The 20,962-nt window shown below is 42.7% G+C and overlaps 3 protein-coding genes across 3 annotated transcripts; 1 reads left to right on the forward strand and 2 right to left on the reverse strand.

The window, feature by feature from the left end:
• The first annotated feature begins 2,768 nt into the window (after positions 1-2,768).
• LOC141003514 (aminoacyl tRNA synthase complex-interacting multifunctional protein 1-like) lies at positions 2,769-8,099 on the forward strand. Its single transcript, XM_073474877.1, has 7 exons — positions 2,769-2,823; positions 5,553-5,647; positions 6,068-6,181; positions 6,739-6,912; positions 6,991-7,190; positions 7,321-7,492; positions 7,774-8,099. The coding sequence occupies exons 1-7, from the start codon at positions 2,801-2,803 to the stop codon at positions 7,938-7,940; spliced, it is 945 nt and encodes a 314-aa protein (XP_073330978.1). The 5' UTR covers positions 2,769-2,800; the 3' UTR covers positions 7,941-8,099.
• A 373-nt stretch (positions 8,100-8,472) lies between these two features.
• Positions 8,473-13,290, reverse strand: LOC141004002 (GTPase IMAP family member GIMD1-like). The gene is made up of 5 exons (XM_073475503.1): positions 13,215-13,290; positions 11,055-11,182; positions 9,530-9,671; positions 8,876-9,138; positions 8,473-8,764 (listed from the first exon to the last, which is right to left on the reverse strand). Exons 1-5 carry the CDS (start codon positions 13,288-13,290, stop codon positions 8,489-8,491), a joined length of 885 nt encoding a protein of 294 aa, XP_073331604.1. The 3' UTR covers positions 8,473-8,488.
• Positions 13,291-14,803: 1,513 nt separating this feature from the next.
• On the reverse strand, positions 14,804-16,424 carry LOC141004003 (dickkopf-related protein 2-like). Its single transcript, XM_073475504.1, has 4 exons — positions 16,254-16,424; positions 15,988-16,144; positions 15,534-15,665; positions 14,804-15,201 (listed from the first exon to the last, which is right to left on the reverse strand). The coding sequence occupies exons 1-4, from the start codon at positions 16,422-16,424 to the stop codon at positions 14,804-14,806; spliced, it is 858 nt and encodes a 285-aa protein (XP_073331605.1).
• Positions 16,425-20,962: the final 4,538 nt, after the last annotated feature.

The following is a 20,962-nucleotide window of genomic DNA, read 5'->3' on the forward strand; positions in this document are numbered from 1 at the left end:
CTCCTCTCCTCGACCCGCACCCTCCTCATCAACTGTGAGCGCGCGCCCGGCTCCTCCCCGCCCCCCTCCTCCCCCTCCCGTCCGATGTCTAGAATCCAAATATGGTTCGGCAGCTTCCGGCCACGCTGACGACGGTGGCTCACCTGAGTTCGGGGTTTTCCGTGAACAAGATGGCGGATGTTTGTTTTTAACAATAAAAGAGAGAAAGAGTTGAAAACACTAAAATAAAGTCGATTTTATCAATCAATCAATTTTTTTTGTATTTATGATCTTTACCTTTATTTAATCAAACCTTTGTCTGGTAGTGATGCAGACAGGTGATGTACTGATCCGGTTGAACTGGGTCATCATCACATGATGTTTGTCAGTTTGTTGTATTAAAGTGTCAAAGCGCTCAGTGAACTACATCGTCTCATCAGCACCAGAACCAGCACCAACATGGAGCCAGCTGGGCTCAGAACAGCTCGTAAACAAGGAGAACGTCACAGTAAATGTGAGAGGAGCTGGTTCTGGTTCAGTTCTGAGAGCTGCTGATGTACAGGAGCAGCAGAGACAACGTCACTGACGACTCTGCTGCGTCGTCTCTATAATGACGTCACAGTCTGATGCTTCATTAGTCTGATGACAGTATTTTGTCAGTATGAGCAGATTTATCGTGATGTTCGTCTGAAGGTCCATGAGGTCACAGGAAGGTCCATGAGGTCACAGGAAGGTCCATGAGGTCACAGGAAGGTCCATGAGGTCACAGGAAGTGGTCTGACTGTAGCTTTTACTTCAGCACGAGTAAGAAGTAGAAACAGGCTCAGTTAGTTTCCAGCACAGTGTGAACCAGGTGGATCAGACACGGGGACTGATGACAAGGTTCACTCGTGTTGGTCTTCTCTGCAGGATGTGAAGCACTTCCTGTGGACAGTCTGCAGAGGCAGTGAGTCACTGTGATGTCACTGTGATGTCACACACGTGGGCTCACTTCCTGTCTGGCAGCTCGCAGAACTGACTGTGTCACTGTATATTTGATCAGTGCAGAAATCACTGACGATTTTAACGAGCGGAGGAGTTTTCACCCAACAACCGACCGTAATGTAACAAGTGAGTGTTTTTAAAGGAGCAGTTCACCCAAAAAATGTAAATTCACAGTATGAACACTGGAGCTGCCAAGATGAAAGTGTTTGTGATCTCGGGGATCCTGCAGACTCAGAGACATCTGATGTTTAAATCATCTCCAGCTGCTTCAGGTGTTCAGCAGAACGCTGCAACTCTGTTTTACTGTGAAGCTCCAGAAATGTTTTGTGGACGACGAGGAGATAAAGACTGAATTTACATTTTTGGCTGATTCTTTTTTTTAATTAAAAATTTGACTCTTTTATCCCAAAGAAATAAATCAAAATAGTCACCAGAATGAAATCTTGGCCTGGTGGAGATTGATTTAAAACATCATTCAGCAGAAAATTGAATTATGTACATAAAATATGAGGGAAAAACATTAGATAAAAGGTTTATTAATCGAGGCCCATATGACAAAAAATAAAAAAATCATCATCTCTTTAACCTCCGCTGACTTTAACCACACTCACTTTTAAAAACAAAACATCTCAACATCTTGTTTCCAGCAGAGTGAAAACCATCCTGACGCAGATCTGAAGTTATTTACAACATGTTAAGAGACATTACAGAGAAGTAACGGCAGAGACGCACCAGTATGACAACACATGACAACACACTGGAGACACAGGAAAGTAAAGGTTGTGTCAGTGTTGTAGTTGTGTGTCAGTCCACCAGAGGGCGCTGACTGTGCACTCAAACACAACCTGACTGCTGCAGTGACACAACATCCTCTATTTATACACACACATACATTCTTTACATACTGAGCACTGATATGACACTGAGGAGATACTAGATACCAGACAGACAGACAGATAGATGGATGGATAGATGGTGGGAATTAATCTAATAATTGTTCCAGCACTAAATAAAAGTATTTAAAACACGTCTATAATAAAGTACATAACTCCTCAAGAAGTTAAAAGCAGTGAATTATAACTGATGTCAACCTGAGTTAGTGTTACAATCTATCAAACTCATTGATTCATTGATTCCTCAACAGCAAAACACAACAGAGACCAGCAGAGACCAACAGAGACCAGCAGAGACCAGCAGAGACCATCAGAGACCAGCAGAGACCAACAGAGACCAACAGAGACCAGCAGAGACCAACAGAGACCAGCAGAGACCAGCAGAGACCAACAGAGACCAACAGAGACCAGCAGAGACCAGCAGAGACCAGCAGAGACCAACAGAGACCAGCAGAGACCAGCAGAGACCAGCAGAGACCAGCAGAGACCTGGTGGTCGTCCTTCCTCACTCTCTGACTCTCTCCTCGAAGTCAACGGTCGAGTCGTTTTTATACATTTTGATGCCGAACTCTTAAATATTATATCTTTTAGTCACTGCCGTTATTCAGACGCCATTTTGTGAGACCAGAATAATCACGATGCTGTTTGACAGTGAAGATGTGAGAAGATAAAGATGTTAGTGCAGATATAACAAAGAGAAACAGAATAAAATAAACATAAAACATGTGACAACAGCAGCAGAAACAGATTAAAGACCTCAGAGGTGATCAAGTCTTGTGTCAGAGTCAGATCGTGTCATCAGAGTGGTGGTGTTGGATTTTAAAGGGGAGGTGTTTGACCTTTGACCTCAGCCAGCTGGAGATGGACGCAGACAGCTGACAGAGTGTGTGTCTCCGCTGAAGACACACTCAGAGCTTTCTGTCTCCGACCGGCCGGCCGACGACATGGACAACCTGTTTAACCCCAGGTACGACAGAAACCTTCGCCTGAGCGTGTTTGTGTGTTTGACTTAGTTTTATGAAGGCGTCGTCTGCGTACAGTGTGTTAGTGTTAAATAAAGACCACGACGAGCTGAACTCATTAACGAGGACGCTCAGAGGTTAAATCAGAGCTGGAGTCTGTTTGTTCAGCCAAAGGTTTTTTGTATTTTCTTTACTATTTCGATCCTATTTTATTTCTACTTAATGAAGTCATTTAATCTTTAGTCTTTCTTGGAAGGAGAACGATTCATTTATTGTTTTCAAGAGCTCCTCTAATCAGATCTGGCACATTGAAGACGCTCGTCTCTCCTAAAATTATGTTTTTTTGTTGTTGTTTTGTTTTTCTTTGCTCGATTATTTCATTTTGTGTAAAGACCAGCGATCTACTCAAGTTCTGTAATGTTAGTACTCGTATTGTTCTCTAAGGCTGTACATACTTTCCAGATCAAGATTTTAAACGTTAAATATATACGTTTTTTCAGAAATATGCAGTTATATATAAAACTACATTCAGACGCACAATTCTGAATAACATTCCAATAATAAATATCTAATAAATAACTTTGAATGGAGATATTTTGCATAAAAAGTACATATACTTTTAATACTTTAAGTCCATTGTCTGCTAACACTACGTGTACTTGTACCACAGTATTGTTTCATTGTGATATCACTTTGTTTACTTGATTTTACTACTGGAGTCGTTGGTTTGTCTTGTTGCAGCTGATGTTATTTATAGCAGCAGGCCGACTGCAGCTGTTGTGTCTCTCTCTGCATTTCAGTAGTTTAACAGCTGCTGCACGTGTGTGTGAGTGTGTGTGTATTAATTACATTGTGAGGACGTCCGTTCACACACTCATACTGTGAGGACTCAAATACGATCTGGGGACAAAAGGTCCCCACAAGGCCAAACATTATAATTTAAGGTTTTTGTTAATCTATACTCACATATTTGTATTTGTATATAAGTTTTCACCATGTTTTTTCCAGCCTGTGTGCTGCCTTAGTTTGGACACGTTAGCATCACATGCATTAAAGTTCACCAGCAGCATCAATTTTTTAACAATCGAACCATTTTATCTGAGTGTTTTAGGGGGATTTTCCCTTTAATATTGAGCTTGTGCAGATAAGAGTGTCAGTGTCAGCTCAGTGTGTTTGTGTATGTAAATGTTAACCAGCTGACGGTAAGGCAGCAGATTTCTGTTTATCATTATGCAAATAGGCTGGTTTCAGTGTGTGTGTGTGTGTGTGTGTGTGTGTGTGTGTGCAGCACTTTGATGGTAATAATCTTTATGTTCCTTCATCACAGATAACATCCATCAAAACTTCAGTGTCGGCTCTTTCTATGCTTTCATGTCTCGGTTCAAACACTAAACTCTCGAATTTATTATGGAAAGAAGAATTCAGATCTTTTACTTCAACGAAACAACAATATAAAATACTCCGTTACAAGTCGAGATGGAGCCACTTTTATCTACTTTACAGTCGTAAGTTATTTTGCATCACAGTCATTATTAGATAAAACCCTATTTTTAATTTAAATCAACTGTGAGACATTTGTAGATGTGTTTGTGGCGACAGAACCAGAGAAACACTGTCAGGAAGTGAAAGAAGGTTTATATTTGTAGCTTTACATCGGCTTGTCCCTGGGGCAGTACCCTCTAAAGTACAGCTCTTGTACCCTTGACATTTGGTACTTACTGTATTTGTATCCATGTTGTTTGGACCTTAAATTGGACCCTTAACTTAAGAGGACAAAAGTTGACCTTGTAAAAAGTGTACATTTAGAGAACACGGTACATGTATGTACCTTTTTGGTCCTTAAAAGCTGCACACAGTCACCTTGAGGTCCAGTATTTGGTCCCAGGCCGACAGGTGTGTGTTGTAATCCACCTGTCTATCTGCAGTCAAACAGGAAGTGCTTTGAAGCGCCTTGAAACAACAGGATTCATTTCATCTCTGTTCGGATACATAAATCAAACCACAAACAAACTTCCCCTCCTCAATTAATTCTGACATTTAATGGCACTAACGTCGACATCCTTCCTCTGAGATATCATCTATATAAACGTTTGATCGGCGTGTTGATGACATCACTGACTGTCAGTCGGACCGTGAAGTCATTCTCACTCTTTAATTTACATTTAAACTCGTCACATTTGCATGAGACATGTTGATACAGAAGCTACAGAAACATTTGTGACATCTTCTCTCAGCTGATTAAATCTCCGGTTCATTCCTCCTCCATGTCATCAAAGTCCTGTAAACTCTGAGGACCCGTCTTCACACCACCTCTGTTTACCAGACGAGCAGCGGTGGACTCAGTGTTTACGTCACTGATGCTTGGTGCTCACACAGTCTTTACCTCATGTTGAATTTATAATATCACTATCTCGTTGCTGCTTTTTTCTCCATAATTCTACAAAATGTCCATAATTCTTTATTTCTGGGCACTGAACAAAAAACAACAGCAGCATGATGCTGTCCTGATGTGTGATTTTGGATAGCAGGCCACTGTTTTTACAAACAGCAGAGGCGTGTTGTGTGTTAAATGTTATATTGGTGTCAATGGCATAAAAAAGGTCTTTAGCTATTATGATAATATCTTTACCGTGAATACTTTAGTCCCTGATAATCGTGTGGTGAGAATGTGAAATCGAACACTGTTATTAGCAGCTGTGTCAGCATGTGACCCTCTCGTCTTTCCGTCTCTCAGCCTGGAAGCTGCTCTCAAGAAGCTCGATCCAGAGGACGGCGAGCAAATCGTGGAGTATTTCAAAACTCACGCCCTGCTGTCGAGAGAGAAAGCACGTAAGAGCCAGTACATGCACATGTTACACACCAATTCAATAAATGATCAATAAACAGATCCAATAATCGTGATGATCCCAACATGAAAACTCCTCTGCTGTTAACGGAGGACTGGTTCAGACCTGAGACCTTTGATTAACTGTTTTAATCCTAATCAACCACAAAACTGCAGGAAACACTGAGAATACAACAACAAAAAGAACTGTTCAAATATTAATTAATCAATTAATATTATAATATTTGATATTAATACTTTCTTTATTTCATGCTTAAATTCAAGTGTCATGTGTGACTGAGACAAAAAATGAATGTTCAAGCAGGTAATACGCCCCCTTGTGGATGATTTTACATCTGTGTGTGTGTGTGTGTGTGTGTGTGTGTGTGTGTGTGTGTGTGTGTGTGTGTGTGTGTGTGTTTTAGTGCTGCAGGCGTCGGTCAGAGATCAGAAGAAGCTGCTGGTGGAAAACGGCAAACTGAAGAAAGACATCGAGCAGCTGAGAGTTCAGCTGCAAGACAAACAGAGGAGACGCACCGGTACACACACACACACACACACACACACACACACACCCTTACTCTAGTCTTAACCCTTAAACAGTTTTTTCAAGTCACGAAAACGAGGTTAACGCTTGTGAACAGTAAGACATTTTTGGGACATATGAGACTTGGGGGTACCGATATTTTTTTGGAAAGTGAGAACTTAAATTCACGTGAAGACGTTTTTAAGTGTGTCCCCACTTTTCAAAAAGTCCTCACTTTGCATATAAGTTGTTCGTATTTCATCCATAATCTCGTCAGTTTCCAACACTGTCCTGCCTCTCGTGGTGTAAAACTGGAGCCAGTCCTCACAGAGATAGAAACAGAAACGCTCGAACAACTGGAGCTGATTTCCCTCCGAGCTGGTTCAGTGTCGACTGTGGTCGGATTTAAATAACAGAACCAGACTGAATTATTTTCACTAAGTAAGAACTTTATTAAGTCAAAACCTTTGGGAGATTTGTCCGAGAGATAAAAACTAACTTCCAGATACATTTAATTAAATTCCTGCTTTGATTTGAAGATAAAAGTTAAAAACAGTTTTTCTCTTTCAGTCAAGGCTTTGTTCTCCCCGCCTCTTTCGACCATAAGCCCCGCCCCTACAACACCTGTCAATCAACCCCCCTCCCCTGCAGGAGCAGCAGCTGCTGTTCCAACAAACCCTCCTCCCCCCTCCTCACACGACCAGAGAGAGAGACACAGCAGGAGGAGGCGAGGGGAGAGGAAAGGTGAGAGGAAACTGTGAGGAAAGGAAAAGGAAGCAGGGGAGGAAGTGACTGACCTCTCTCTCTCTCTCTCTCTCTTAGCTCGTCCCACCTCTGACACTCTCTCCTTGGGGGCGGAGCCTAGGGTTGACGTGTCACGACTGGACCTGCGGGTTGGACGGATCATCAGCGTCCGGCGCCACCCGCTGGCCGAGGCGCTGACCGTCCAGGAGGTGGACCTGGGAGAGAACGCCCCCCGCATGGTCGTCAGCAAGCTGGGAGCAAAAACACACCTGGAGGAGGTGACAACACTTTATTATTAACATGTTACAACTTTATTATAAACATGTTACAACTTTATTATAAACATGTTACAACTTTATTATAAACATGTTACCACTTTATTATAATCCCCTCTCTCTCTCTCTGCAGCTCCAGGGCGCTCTAGCGGTGTTGCTATGCAACGTCAAGGCCTGTAAAGTGAGGGGCGTGGTCTCTAAGGCCCGCCTCCTCTGTTGCTCCACCTCGGATGATGTCAGCGAGATGCTGGTCCCGCCCACAGGCTCCGCCCCTGGAGACAGAGTTACCTTCAACAACTACCCCGGTAACCATAAAAATAAGTAGCGTGATTATTAGTGCTGAGTCAGATTTAACTTGTGTTTACGAATTCAACATGGCCGACATGATAATCAGTGCTGAGTCAGACGACAAAGTGACATACTGTATTAATTTAAGAGTCATTTTGCTATGTTGTAAGCTACAGTGGTCACATGCTGTCTAGCTTGACACAGTGCTAACCATCACGACAGCTAACGCTAGCTGGCCTGCTAATATCTGCACTCACTTTCCAGATAATCTTGACACCTTCTCTCTGTGTGTGTCCAGGTGACCCGGACAGAGAGCTGCAGTCCAAGCAGAGGATCTGGGAGCTCATTCAGCCCGACCTGCAGGTCGACTGCCGCGGCATGGCCAACTACAAGGGCTGCAGATTTGAGGTGAAGGGGAAGGGACTGTGCAGGGCGCCGTCCCTCACCAACTGCGTCATCAGATAGACAGCGAGGGGCCACGTACAGGACGATGGTGTACCAGCTAACAAAGACCTAGCTCATTAGCGGCTAGTGCTGTTAGCTTACAAAAGAAGACAAAATGAATCGAAATTGATTTAATTTCAGTGGCATCATTCTTGTTTATTGATTAAAAACTCATTTAACAACAATCGTCTGTTTGCTCCAGTGTTCTTGATTATAAATGACCTGAGGAGAGGAGTAATCTGATGTAACTAAGTACATTTACTCACCTTCTGGTACAGTTTTGAGGTAGTTCACTTGAGTATTTCCATGTTCTGCTACTTTATACTTCCACTCCACTACATTTATTTGATAACTTCAGTTACTAGTTACTTTACAGATTACATGCTGCATCAGAAGTAAAACATCCAAATTATTTTTTATCATCAATTGTAATTTAAAACGAGTGATGAAAAATAAAGTAAATATATGCATAATTTACTGTTACATGTAGTTTTGATACTTAAGTACATTTAACATCAGATACTTTAAGACTTTTACTCCACTAAAAGTTTGTAGTTCCTCTTTAAAGTTCAGAGTGAGACCTCTGTCCTGACGGTCAGAGCTCTGTGATGGTTCCCGGCTGAGAGGCGGAGCAGTCGCTCTCTCAGCGGTCGTCCTCTGATCGACGGCCAATCACAGCTGTTGTCCAAGAACAAGACTCCTCCTCCCACCTGTTCAGCTAGAGCTCTCAGCCAATCAGTGGTCTGCGTCAGGTAGACTGACTGGCTGAGCCCCGCCTCCTTCAGATGGTCAGTGTGGGTGAACACGAGTAAAGTGTGACGACGCCACTCTGGACCGAAGAGCTTCTGAAAACACACAAAATACACAAAATACACAAAATCAACTAGATATCACATTACAGTGTGTGTTGATGTGTGTGTGTGTGTGTGTGTGTGTGTGTGTGTGTGTGTGTGTACCTCCACATCGTCCTCCAGGTGTGTGTTGCCGTGTGTCAGGTCAGCCCTCACAACGAGCACAAGCACGTGCACGCCATCGGGGCAGAGCTCATGCACCGTTTGTGGGCGGGGCATCACAGGGGGCGTGTCGACCACCCTCAGCATGAGGTCAGACTCCGCCCCCTGTCTCCTGAAATATCCCGGGAAATTTCGTCCGAGCACCCGACAGTCTGTCGTCACGGAGAGTCCAGAGGTGCAGCCGCCTGTTGGGAATTCTTCTCCACCTGTCGAACATTCGATTTATAAATAAATGGTGTTAATTACAATCTGAATGTTAATTAAGCCCATTTCCACCACACAGGATATAAACACTGGCGAGCTATTTCTTCACTGTACGTTCAGTGGTTATCTGGTGTGAGTGGGTTGTGCAGTGGAGCTGATACAGCACATTATGAGCAGCAGTTGCCCCGTTAAACACGCCGACCTGCTGCTGCAGTGTCTCTGGGCTCGTTGGGCAGAGCAGACAGGCCGAGTGTCAGTAGGTTGGTGTGTTTACCGGGGAAACTACAGCTCCGATCACTCATATTTACCTTGTTTCTCACACAAAACCAATGTAACTAAAGTACAATGTAAAAGTAAAACTGTCCAAAGGTTTGAATCTGTAGAGCCACTGACCAATCAGAGCGTTCCCCACGGAGCTCCTCCCACTCTGCCTGTCGCCTAGCAACAGCACATTCAGGGCCAGCACATTTCGCTCGCCGTCGCTGAGTCGACGTCTCCGGCTGTTGTCAGCCATGACAGGACACGATGGAGAAGTCTGAGAATAAACAACACAAAGGTTTACAGCACTCAGTGGTTAACGAGTTATGACTTTATGAATGTCTTTGTTGTTTAATCATTTTATTTATGAAAACATATGGTAAAATAATTCCTATTTATCCTGAAAAAACATAAACAATGAATTTCTACATTATATTCTCCTGCTGCTTCTTTATAAAGAACAGAAAAGCAATTTAATATTTCTATTCTACTGATCAATGCAATTTTAAGGTTGTAATAAATACTTCAAACATTAAGAGACTGTGTCACTCCGGCTCATTGGGAAAATGATCAAAATTCTTCAGAAAACATTATATAACTTTAAGTGTATGTTTTCTTTTAATTGAAAATATTAATGACGTATTCAGGCATTGACACTTTTGTTGATAATGTGATCCACTGATAGCAAAGGCAAAAAATGCTAAAATTATAAATGTTAAAATGAAAATGTTTTGTTTTTCCATCTTTAAAATCAAAAGGTAAGACATGTTTATTCATATCGCACCATTCAGACAAAAGACAAAGTTCTTTACAGACAAACAAACAAAAGCAAGCAAGTGAAAAGTTTACAAGAAGTCAAGTATTAACTTTTTACACCAGAACACAACGATCAGCAGAAGAAGAGCGAGTCCTACCTGCCTCAGCTTTTCATAGACACATTTCCTGGACTCATCGATACGGGAGGTTGTGTTTGTGGTTAAAGAATAACCAGCTGTACCATCTGTCCCTCGCTCTCCAGTTTTATTAGGTTGTAAAACTGATAAACGTCCTGGCAACTGAATTTAAAGGGAAGTGTGATGTGTAACCTGTGTGTGTGTGTGTGTGTGTGTGTGTGTGTGTGTGTGTGTGTTTAATATCACCAAGCTATTTGATCACGTTATTATGAAGTCAGAATATTTTTTGTAATTATGAGAAAGTATCTCATAACAGTTTAAAGTGCAGTATGTAATTTCTGCCACTAGGGGTCTCTCAATCAAAACAAAAGATATGTGAAGTGTGGGATCATGGGAGTTGTTGTCTTCAAACATTAATTATGAAAATAATTGAATAAACAAGCTAATGATCTGATAATTAAGACGTAATCCTCAGTAATAAGAGATATGATTTAGTGTTACATAAGAAGATGATCCATACAAAATCTTTTTTCACTATTTCCACTAAAAGAACTAGAAAGCATTATGCCAATAAACGTGACCGAACCCGAATCAAGAAATTATTTTAACTCATATTTTTAATGATAATAATTATGTTATACAACTTAATATAAAGTTATTATGTCATTATCATAATTCTGAGAAGAAAACGTCAGTAATGATAAAGATTTCTTTCTTTCCTGTCAACTGTTGGAAACGTCCATAACTGTGTGTGGTTCATCATTTACCTGGATGCTGACAGTGACCCCGGGACCGTCCGACCCGGCGGTCGACCCTCCGTCAGCGCTCTCTGTGTAAAATAAAGTTTGGGTCCAAACTGTGGGCGCCTCAGGCTGCAGCAGGGCAACATCATCATCTGCTCACAGTTTATCCTGACGCTCTGAAACCACAGAGATCAGATAAAACCAAGCAGTTATTATTATTAACAGACTGCACACACACACACACACACACACACACACAGATTGTCATCAGCAGCATGTGGACGTCCTCTCTGTCATGTCAGTGTGTGATGACCTCCTCTATACTTCACTTCTGAAGACACAGATTCAAGCAGAAGGCAGCAGCATTAATTGATTTTGTTCTGATCCACAACCGGCTGAAAGCAGAGCCGAGGCCCGGAGCAGAAAGCTGTTTCACTTTAACATTATAATCACGGTATCAGCAGAACATCAGGGAAACTGTGTGTGTGAAAACTGTGACATCAAGGAAACGAGGAAACAGTGACGTTAATGCAGATCGTTGTGTGACTGACCTATACTGAACACAGCGACAGGGAAGCTGGGGAACACGGATGGAAGGATGACATGTAAAAGACTGTGTGTGTGTGTGCGTGCGTGCGTGTGTGTGCGTGTGTGTGTGTGTGTTATCTTTATAACAACCATAGCCAAACTAAGGACAGTGATGCCCAACAGCTACCAACCACAGAAGAGGGAACATGCTCAACACAAGATCCAGATCAATTCTGGGAAAGTTTTGGGGAACAACAAAATGCCGTATATGGTCACAGATCATCAGCGAATAGTCGACGTTTGTCCTCCTACTGTCTGAAAAAAACGTCCTCACAAGGACTCAGACACATGAAATGACATGTGTTTAGCCTGGTGGCTAGAAAGATGCTACATATGATGTTAACAACAGTTAAAGTGGCAGATTTACCATCAGAATTAATAGTAATGTTTTTCCCTTTCACACAGAAGTCCCGTCTTAGCGCCACCTTTCTTTATTTACACTGAAAAACAACAACAAAGGCTGCACAGTGTGATTTTAAATAGCATGCCACCATTTTATATAAGCATCAGTGAGCACATATCACATCCCTGACAGTGACAGTATAACGTTGCCTCAGCTAGCTTATTTTGTCAGCTATGATTAGCGTTAGCTTCATCCGTTGGTTCATAACTCTGTAGGCTATAGAGTTGACTTGACTAAAACATGAAGCGTGTCCCTCGATGGCTACGTACATGATATCACGCTAACATAACGCTAAAGCTAGGTCCCTGCTTAATGTTAGCATCCTCACCAGTGTATCTCCAGAGATTGTCTAGAGTTGCAGCGCAGCTAACTTAAATATTAAAGTACAGTCTGAAAGAGGAAGTGTTAAGACTGTTCGATGGTTTTAAATGAACTATGTTTGAGGAATTTTGACAAAATGTCTCTCAGGTAAAATATTTGCTGGTGTTTAAACTTCCCTCAATCCAAAACAGAACAGGAAACAGATGCTAACATTAGCCTAAACTCCAACACAGCTCTTCTAACACAAAATAATATAGCTTTTAGCTAATTATATTTTTCTTGGCTTTACATTAGCACTGACTGTACTATGCTAGTTAGCCCACATGCTAACATTTTAAGTCAGAAAATGCTCCCGGGGAATTTAAAGTCGATGACAAAAGAAGCTTTTGTTATTTAGTCTGGAGACTTTGTTTCTGCAGATGCCAAATGAAAACTAGATGATGACCATGCACAGTGTGTGAGGCTTCAGCGAGGAGGACGATCTGTGTTTTAAGGTTTTAAGAGCTTTAAAATCTCTGATGTTGATTCAGATGAAAGCAGAAATTGAATCAGATAAGATTTAATGTTGAAACTGAGATGTAATAAACTCTGCTGTGAGACGATCGGATGATTTTTACAGCATAGTTTCTGTAAAATTGACTTTTTAACGTTCACTGTCCTCTGTTTCATTTAACTAGTCTGTTTTTAGTTACAGAATAAAGTCAGAATCACCTGTTTTCCTTCTGACGGACATTTAAACTTTAAAGATCTGGACTGAGCTTCAACCGTGATGTCACAAATAACTTTTATCTTCACAGATGGAATCGTTTCCTCGTGTCTTTACGGGCCCGTGGGCTCGTCTTTTCCTCTTCGTTAATCTCACCACCGCCCACCAGCACTGGGAAAAACATCCACCGCCTGCTCGTCGCACACATGTGGTCCGACCAGCAGCAGATACTCAACCTCCATTCAACTACTGAGGAGAAGAGGAGCCGGAGTGAGAACGACTGCAGCAGCTGAACAGAAAAACAAGCTCAGAGGCTCATGTGATGCCTCCATCCTGCTGGTTCAGCCTCTCCACCAGACTTCATCATGTCTGGCTGCTTATACAGTTTGTAAGAAATGACATCACATCACAGAGGCACGTTTGAAATGACCTTTTAATCATAAAAACACAGATTAGTGATTCATTAACAGACTGTGGTACAGCACAGAAACACAAGATTCCTTCTTAAAGTTTTGGAAATAAAACCCCAAAATAAACACAACAGACAGTCAAATAATTATACGACACTCATCCGAAATATACAGGAGCAACTTATAGAAAAATAACTCTATCACAACAACAACAGTGCAATCGAACAGGACGTCTGGACAAACCTCGGGCGTTAGAGTTCAGGTTTCTGGTGTAACGAGGAAACGTTCACAAATGTGTGTTGGCTTCTCTTGAAGAACAGAAAGGTGTGTTTCTGGGGCAGTTTTGGGAGTTTCTGCAGAACTTCTGTCTACAAAGTCCTTTATTTCATGTAAACGAGTTGGTCTGGTGTTGAAAAGCCTCCGTTGGCTAATCTTTGTAGGCTAATAGCTAAATAACAGAAGAGGATCAGGGCCTCTTTAAATTCTGACTTCTTTTCAGAATAATTCACATTTTTTCTCCAAATTCTGACTCAAATCTCACAATTAAAGTCAAACAAACAGAAGTCAGAACCCAAACAGAGTTTCTAGCGGTCCTCTTCCTCTCCGGTACCAAATATCAACTCAAACTAAATCCAGTTCCAACATGTCAGAGCTTTTCAACACTTCTTTGTCTCTGTACAGAGAATTCAAGGTTAAGTTCATTAAGTTAAGTCAGCTGTTTATTGCTAATTTTGTGGCTTCCTCACGATAAGAGAAAGTTTGGTAATTAAAGCAGCCTCTGAGTGTGTGTTCAGCATTTACAGGACTTTTGGTTTGAAACTGTTAAAATCAAATAAAGTTGTGATATTAAAATGTGTCAGGCACCAGCGACAGTATCGTCCTTTTATCTCTCAGTTGGCAAAACGTGTCCTTGTTTTAGAAGAACGATATATTTTAGATTTGTTTTGGTTTTCAAAGTAAAAGCCCATCATCGGATACGTGTGAGTCCTCAAAGACAACAACATGTATCAGGTGTTCAATATCAACGCCGGTGTAAATTGGGGTCAAACCGGATTTCAAAGTGGTTTCTGCTCGTCTAGACGGCCGAGAGGAAACCAGATCTGAAGCACAAAGAGTTTCACATCCAGTTAGTGTGTGAATGCAGCCTGACAGGAAGCTAATTAGCATGGAGACACTGGGACAGTTTGCAGGAGACATTCACAGGTGTGAACAGGTTGGTGATTCACCGCTCCCTCCGTTCGTCTCGATCTCCTCTTCCTCCGCCTCTCGTCCCTCCGGGGTCGATCACTGGCAGAGACGGGAAGTTATTTCCTTTCAGTCCGTCCGTTTGTCCGTTTGTCCCTTTTTAGTTTTTCTGGCACACGTGAAGTCTCGTCTTTGCCACCGCAGACGACGGCGGCGACTTTGAGGACGAAGACAGCGGTGAGGTGTGAGGGGAGGAGTGGCGAGACGAGGAAGAGGACGCTGCGAACTTGGACTTTGCCGCCGCCGCCAGCAGTGATGACGAAGAAGACGGCGATGGCGGCTGATGGGCGCCGGGCTCTCGCAGCGTTCGGCAGCTGAGTCCGTCACCGCAGGGGCAGCGCTGGAACAGCTCCAGGCCGTGGTTCCCCTTCCGGCGGTGTCGCGTGCAAACCTGTCCCTCCCGCAACACCGGCTTGCAGATGCGAGTCCAGAAGTGACGAGCGCAGCACAAAGTGTCCGAACAGTCTGAGGAGCGAAGGCAGGGATCTCCCACCTGACCTGGAAACAGAGACGAGAGCTGATCAGTGGGAAGCAGACGAAGACGATGCATTTACATTCACCTCTCCAGATTATAGGCAAATATTTGGAGAGGAGCCCTGAGGGACGCCACAGGTCGAGAATGAGGAATCAACCTAATGTTAAACTACATGACGACACAATGTATGTCCATGTTTTGAAGTCGTCTCTAAAGCTCGAATATCAATAGTTCAACAAGACATGACTCTGACACATGAGACATCTGATCAATAATCATCATTAATGTGGATTTGATGACATCATTTTGCTGTAACGAGCCTTTAAAACCAGGAGAACACGACAGTAACGCTCACCTTTACCTGAGGCCGCCTTGACCTCCATCCTGCCTCTCTTCCTCCATCCTTTCTTCTTGGACAGACTCATCCCTCCGTCTGAGTCCGGGATCCTCTGAGACACGAAACTGTCCTCGTCAGGAACGCAGACGTCTGAGGGACAAAGAGACGAAGCAGAGAGCGTTAACAACCATCGTTCTGAGCGTTTCTCTGGAGACCTTCAGGAAAACTGCTGCATGATCACGAGATGGACGCCAAGCAATGAACTTTATAATTAACATCATTCATTAATGGGTTATTAAACTTTACAATGTATTAATAAGTGTTTCATATTTGTATTGTTGTTATAAAGTGCTGTATCAGTGATGAAAGTCAAGTCAAAACTTTCTAAAAACTTTATTAATTGAACTGATGAGGAACTAAGTTTCGACACAGTCGTAGTTCAGTTAATAAAAATGTTAAAGGCTCATCTTACTGTGGCTGCAGCGGTTGCCCGGGCAACACATGCCGTCCCTATGGCAACGCCTCTTCCTCCTGCGGCAGGTCTGACACCGGGAGTGGGCGGGGCCTTTGGTGGGGGCGTGGCAGTAGCTCCCCTCGCTGCACTCCAGGTCGCTCATGCACTGGTAGAGCTGCGGGACACACGGCGCATGCGCAGGGTTAGAACGCGACTCTGACACAATGTAACGACAACGTCACACACGCACACACTCACATGCACACTCACACGCACGCACTCACCGTCAGGTCCACGCTCGGCTCCCACGTGCTCCTGTTCAGTGGCAGCGCGTGCCCGTCCCTCAGGATCACCGTCCTGATGGAGTTCAGTCGGACACGCGCCTCCCCGCCGCGGGAACGCGCCAGCAGCAGCACGAGCGCGAGACTCACCATCAGCACCAACTGACGCGTCATGATGACAAAACCCTGAGGGACAAAGTACTCAGTAAATACTTTATAAATACTCTGTAAATACTTTATAAATACTCTGTAAATACTTTATAAATACTCTGTAAATACTTTATAAATACTCTGTAAATACTCTGTAAGTACTCAGTAAATACTCTGTAAATACTCTGTAAATACTCTGTAAGTACTCTATAAGTACTCTATTACTTTAAAAACACGCTTCACTGTACAGTTTTACTTTTAACACATTTTTATAAAAACAAACACATGAAACTTTTGTAACTTTCAGACTTCAGGTCACATGAACCGGCTGCTGTTCACTGAAGCAGCTTCAGTCTGTGTGTTGGGCTGAAGCTGAAGCTGAAGCTGAAGCTGCAGCGGAACCGGACCAGAACAAGTTCTTCATCACCACAGACGCTGTGAACTCTCACATGTCCGACATGTTTCAGCTCTCAGTCAAACACAGCTCATGTAAACGTGTCTCACCTGGTTCCTCAGAGTGGAGCACCTGTCCTGTGTCACAGCTTAAATATTCCCCACGCTCTCAGATTAATCCGGTTCGTTGTGCTCGGTCCTGGTCCTGGTCCTGGTCCTGGTCCTGGTCCTGGTCCTGGTCCTGGTCCTGGTCCCGGTCCACAGCCTCCGCTCAGGTGAGCTGATGCTTCAGCTGCAGGAGTTCACACAGGTGAGCTGAGCCCGGAGCCTGATCCACTTTATAGGCTGCTCCCAGTCCCACGCGCGAACCGCGGCCCGCCCACAGACCCGGACACGCGCCCCCCACCTCTCCCGCGCACACATCGATACCCGCGCGCCCCATCGATACAGAGGGGGGAGGGGGGGGGGCAGATGTCTGCTGCTGTTTAACTGAAAATGTCTTCAAATGATCTCAATACAAAACTCCCATTAAAAAACAGGCAACTTTATTTCTATTGTTTTCAGTTGTTGTTTGGCTGGAACGGTCCTGCAGTGGATGTTCTGGTTCGGTCCAAACAGGAACACATGTTTCAAACACTGAGGAAGCACAAACACTTCGCTGGCTCCTCAAAACATTTCAGTCAGCATCTGGAGCAGGCCTGAGGGCCGAGCCGGGAAACGCTGCTTTTTTAAATGAAGTTCTGCATATAAACATGTTTCATCTGAAATCATCACTTATGGAAGAAATATTCAGATCTTTCACTTAAACATGTCAAATAAAAGTACAAATATTTCAGTATAAGCAGCAAAATGTACCTGAAGTATCCTGATTTATTAACAGTCTGATGTTGTTCAGGATGTTGCTCGTGTTTTCTACTTTATAAGATTTCATCTGTAAACATGTGAAATATTTTATGAGCCAAACATTTTTTTTGTGTGAAATGTTTTTCCAGCTGTGAAATAAACATAAAAAGGTACAATTTCTCTCTGAAATGCAGTAAAGTAGAAGTATAAAGTACCACACAGTGCAGTACTCGAGTATTTGTACTCAGTTACAGTCACAGTGGTTGTGATGAATCTCCTTCTTCACCTCCAGCTTCCTTTACTCTCCTGACTGCTGGACCTCCTCCACCACCCTCCAGACCCTGAGACCTGGTTCCTTTGGGTCTGGACTCAGGACGTCGGCTGGTTGGTATCAGACATCACGACTCACCAGCGTCGCCCTGGTTTCATGGTTATTCGTCTCCGTGCATGTTTCTGACGGTGAGGACTTGTTCTTTGCATTTCAAAGTGTCGTCACTGGTCACTTCTGTTCTGCTGCAGCACTTCAGCCGAGCTTCATGTAGTTTAAAGAATTACAAACAGAAATCTCATAAAACAATCTCACTTTGCAAAGTGACCATTAAATCCATCTTGGATCTACTCGCAGGTGATGTGTGAGCGTGTAAAGTGAGAGATCTCGTCCTCCAACGCACTTTATTTTGAAGCGTCTGTGTTTAAAGTGGCCTGTTCACCACAGAACAGTGCAGAATGAAGCGTCAGCAGCAGAGTCTGTTCGCCCTGCGGCCACGTGGCAGAAGATCCAGACCAGCAGCTCTTTGCTCCGGTCAGGGTCAGAAATCATCATGGTTCTGGCTTAAAATACCTGTTTTGGTCGCCACGCTCACAGACGGAGATGATCCGACTTCCTGTGAATGACACACAACAACACAACAACACAACAACACAACAACAACAGGACGACACAAGATGGAGGCTGTCTGGATTTGTCAACTCAGCACTTTGGGCCTCAAAGGGTTAAATGATGTTGATCCTAAAGTCAGTGAAGAAGAGTTAATGAGTCTGTTCAGCAGTCTGCTCACATCATTTCCATCCTGCACAACACACACACACACACACACACACACGCACACACACACACACACACACACACACACACACACACACACACACACACACACACACACACACACACACACTCTTTACATATTCTTCTATCTTGATGACAATTAAACTGACGACCTTTCAGTCAGCAACTTTAACCTTTTACACACTCACGACACGACGACACCTGCGTGTGTGTTTGTGTGTTTTAATTGTGCTGATACAATCAGAGCTGACAGATAACACACACACACACACACACACACACACACACACACACACACACAGCTGTGTGAGTGATGTCACCAGATATTCCCTCATTGTCTGTTTAATTGAAGAAAAGGAAATAAAGCTCTTTATTTCAAACAGCATCAGGTGGACGAGGACAGCGAGCGTCAAACACATGAAGAGACAAAAGAAAACATGTAACAATGAACAAAAAGACGGAAAAGAAAAGATAAAAAGGACGAACGTTGGTATTTTATGAGTAAAGTCACCAGAAAGTCTCCGAAAATGAAAATACTCAAGTAACCAACAGAACTTTAACACTGCATTTAAGTACACACCGTACATTTACTCAAGTACTGTACTTAAGTACAATTTTGAGGTACTTGTACTCGATTATTTACTTTTCCCAGTGTTGTAAACAGTCCAACAGTCGTACTCGAGTAAAAGTAGAAATATGGTGTCAAAATATTACTAAAGTCTCCAATATGAAGAGTACTCGAGTAAAAGTCTTAAAGTATCTGATATTAAAAGTATCAAAAATATCAGTAAAAGTGAAACTACAACACACACACAGAGTATCTGCTGGCTGTTTCATTCATTACTCTGTGTGTGTGTGTGTGTGTGTGTGTCTGTGTGTGTGTGTGTGTCTGAGTGTGTGTGTGTGTGTGTGAGTGTGTGTGTGTGTGTGTGAGTGTGTGTGTGAGTGTGTGTGTGTGTGTCTGAGTGTGTGTGTGTCTGTGTCTGAGTGTGTGTGTGACTGGCAGACCTACAGCTCCACCCTGAGGCCTCAGGTGGAGCTGCAGCTGTTCTTTATGTTCCTGCTGACAGTCACAGAGGAAGGAACAGATGCATGCTGGGAGTTTGTGTCCTTTAACTTCCTGCTTCAGACTGAACAGCTGATGACGTGTTTGTGAGGCGTCCTATAAATACTACAGTATAAAAATACTCCATTACAAGTACAATTACTTCCACTTCACTACATTTTGGAGGCAAATATTGTACTTTTTACTCTACTACGTGTATTTGATTACTTTAGTTACTAGTTACTTTACAGATTACACGCTGCATCAGAGCCAAAGTTAAACATCTTTCAAATTAATTTATTTTATTATCAACAATAATTTCAAAAACAAAACAATAAAACCAAATGTAAATACATGTAACATCTACTTTTACTTTTGATACTTTATTACTTTTAAATCAGATACTTTCAGACTTTTACTCGAGTACTCTTCATATGGGAGACTTTCACTTTGTCAGGCCTGGACTTAAAGAAGGACTCAGATGCAGAGGGTTATGCAGATCAAGCAGGTTTTATTTCTTTGAATTGCTTCACGGCTCTTAAGAAACGAGTGATAAACAAAACCGGCTATCAACTTCAACTTCTCTAGGTAATTAACAGGGAGAACAAAACAATAAATAACAGAAAATCACTCCGAAGAGGAAACAAAAACCTGAATAAACTAATCTACTCTATCGAGGATTCTTAACTATGAAATCTCAAACAACATAAAGCGCTCCACACAAGGGAGGTTCAGGAATTTACAAAACTTTATTCTACTCTAAATCTAGGAAACAAAAAATAAATACTATGAACAAAAAACCACTCAACAGAGGGAAAAGAAAAAGGCTATAAATCAAGGCTATCTTAATACTGCTTAGAAAAAAAACTACAACTCAAAATCACTCTTCTTAAGAGGAGGAAAGAAAAACAAGAATACCAACTTAGACTCTGTAGAAGAACACTTGACGTAGACATGGACCATGGGAGCTGGAGACACACGAACGAACATGATACTCTGGCACAGGACAACATGCAGACGCAGACTTTAAGCACAAGAGGGTAATTGGGGACCAGGTGAAAACAATCAGGGATTAAGGGACTAAAGTAATATTTTAATATCATATCTTTATGTTTATTTTTTACAACACTGATACTCCTGTTACTGCTACTCATCAGTGATGTAATGTAACTAAGTACATGTACTCAATCATTCCAGCTGTGTGTGTGTGTGTTG

This window comes from Pagrus major, chromosome 10 (assembly GCF_040436345.1).
Source record: "Pagrus major chromosome 10, Pma_NU_1.0".
NCBI classification, from domain to species: domain Eukaryota; kingdom Metazoa; phylum Chordata; class Actinopteri; order Spariformes; family Sparidae; genus Pagrus; species Pagrus major.

Bases quoted from the DNA above. Each gene is read 5' to 3' on its own strand.
- LOC141003514 (XM_073474877.1), top strand. From the start codon at position 2,801: ATGGACAACCTGTTTAACCCCAG. The intron at 6,182-6,738 runs GTACACACACAC...TTTCTCTTTCAG, and splicing joins CAAACAGAGGAGACGCACCG to TCAAGGCTTTGTTCTCCCCG. The intron at 6,913-6,990 runs GTGAGAGGAAAC...TCTCTCTCTTAG, and splicing joins GAGGCGAGGGGAGAGGAAAG to CTCGTCCCACCTCTGACACT.
- LOC141004002 (XM_073475503.1), bottom strand. From the start codon at position 13,290: ATGGAGGTTGAGTATCTGCTGCTGGTCGGACCACATGTGTGCGACGAG. The intron at 11,183-13,214 runs GTGGGCGGTGGT...AACTGTGAGCAG, and splicing joins GGATGTTTTTCCCAGTGCTG to ATGATGATGTTGCCCTGCTG. The intron at 9,672-11,054 runs GTAAATGATGAA...GTTTATTCTCAG, and splicing joins GGGTCACTGTCAGCATCCAG to ACTTCTCCATCGTGTCCTGT.
- LOC141004003 (XM_073475504.1), bottom strand. From the start codon at position 16,424: ATGACGCGTCAGTTGGTGCTGATGGTGAGTCTCGCGCTCGTGCTGCTG. The intron at 16,145-16,253 runs GTGAGTGCGTGC...TGTGTCCCGCAG, and splicing joins AGCCGAGCGTGGACCTGACG to CTCTACCAGTGCATGAGCGA. The intron at 15,666-15,987 runs GTAAGATGAGCC...TTTGTCCCTCAG, and splicing joins GGGCAACCGCTGCAGCCACA to ACGTCTGCGTTCCTGACGAG.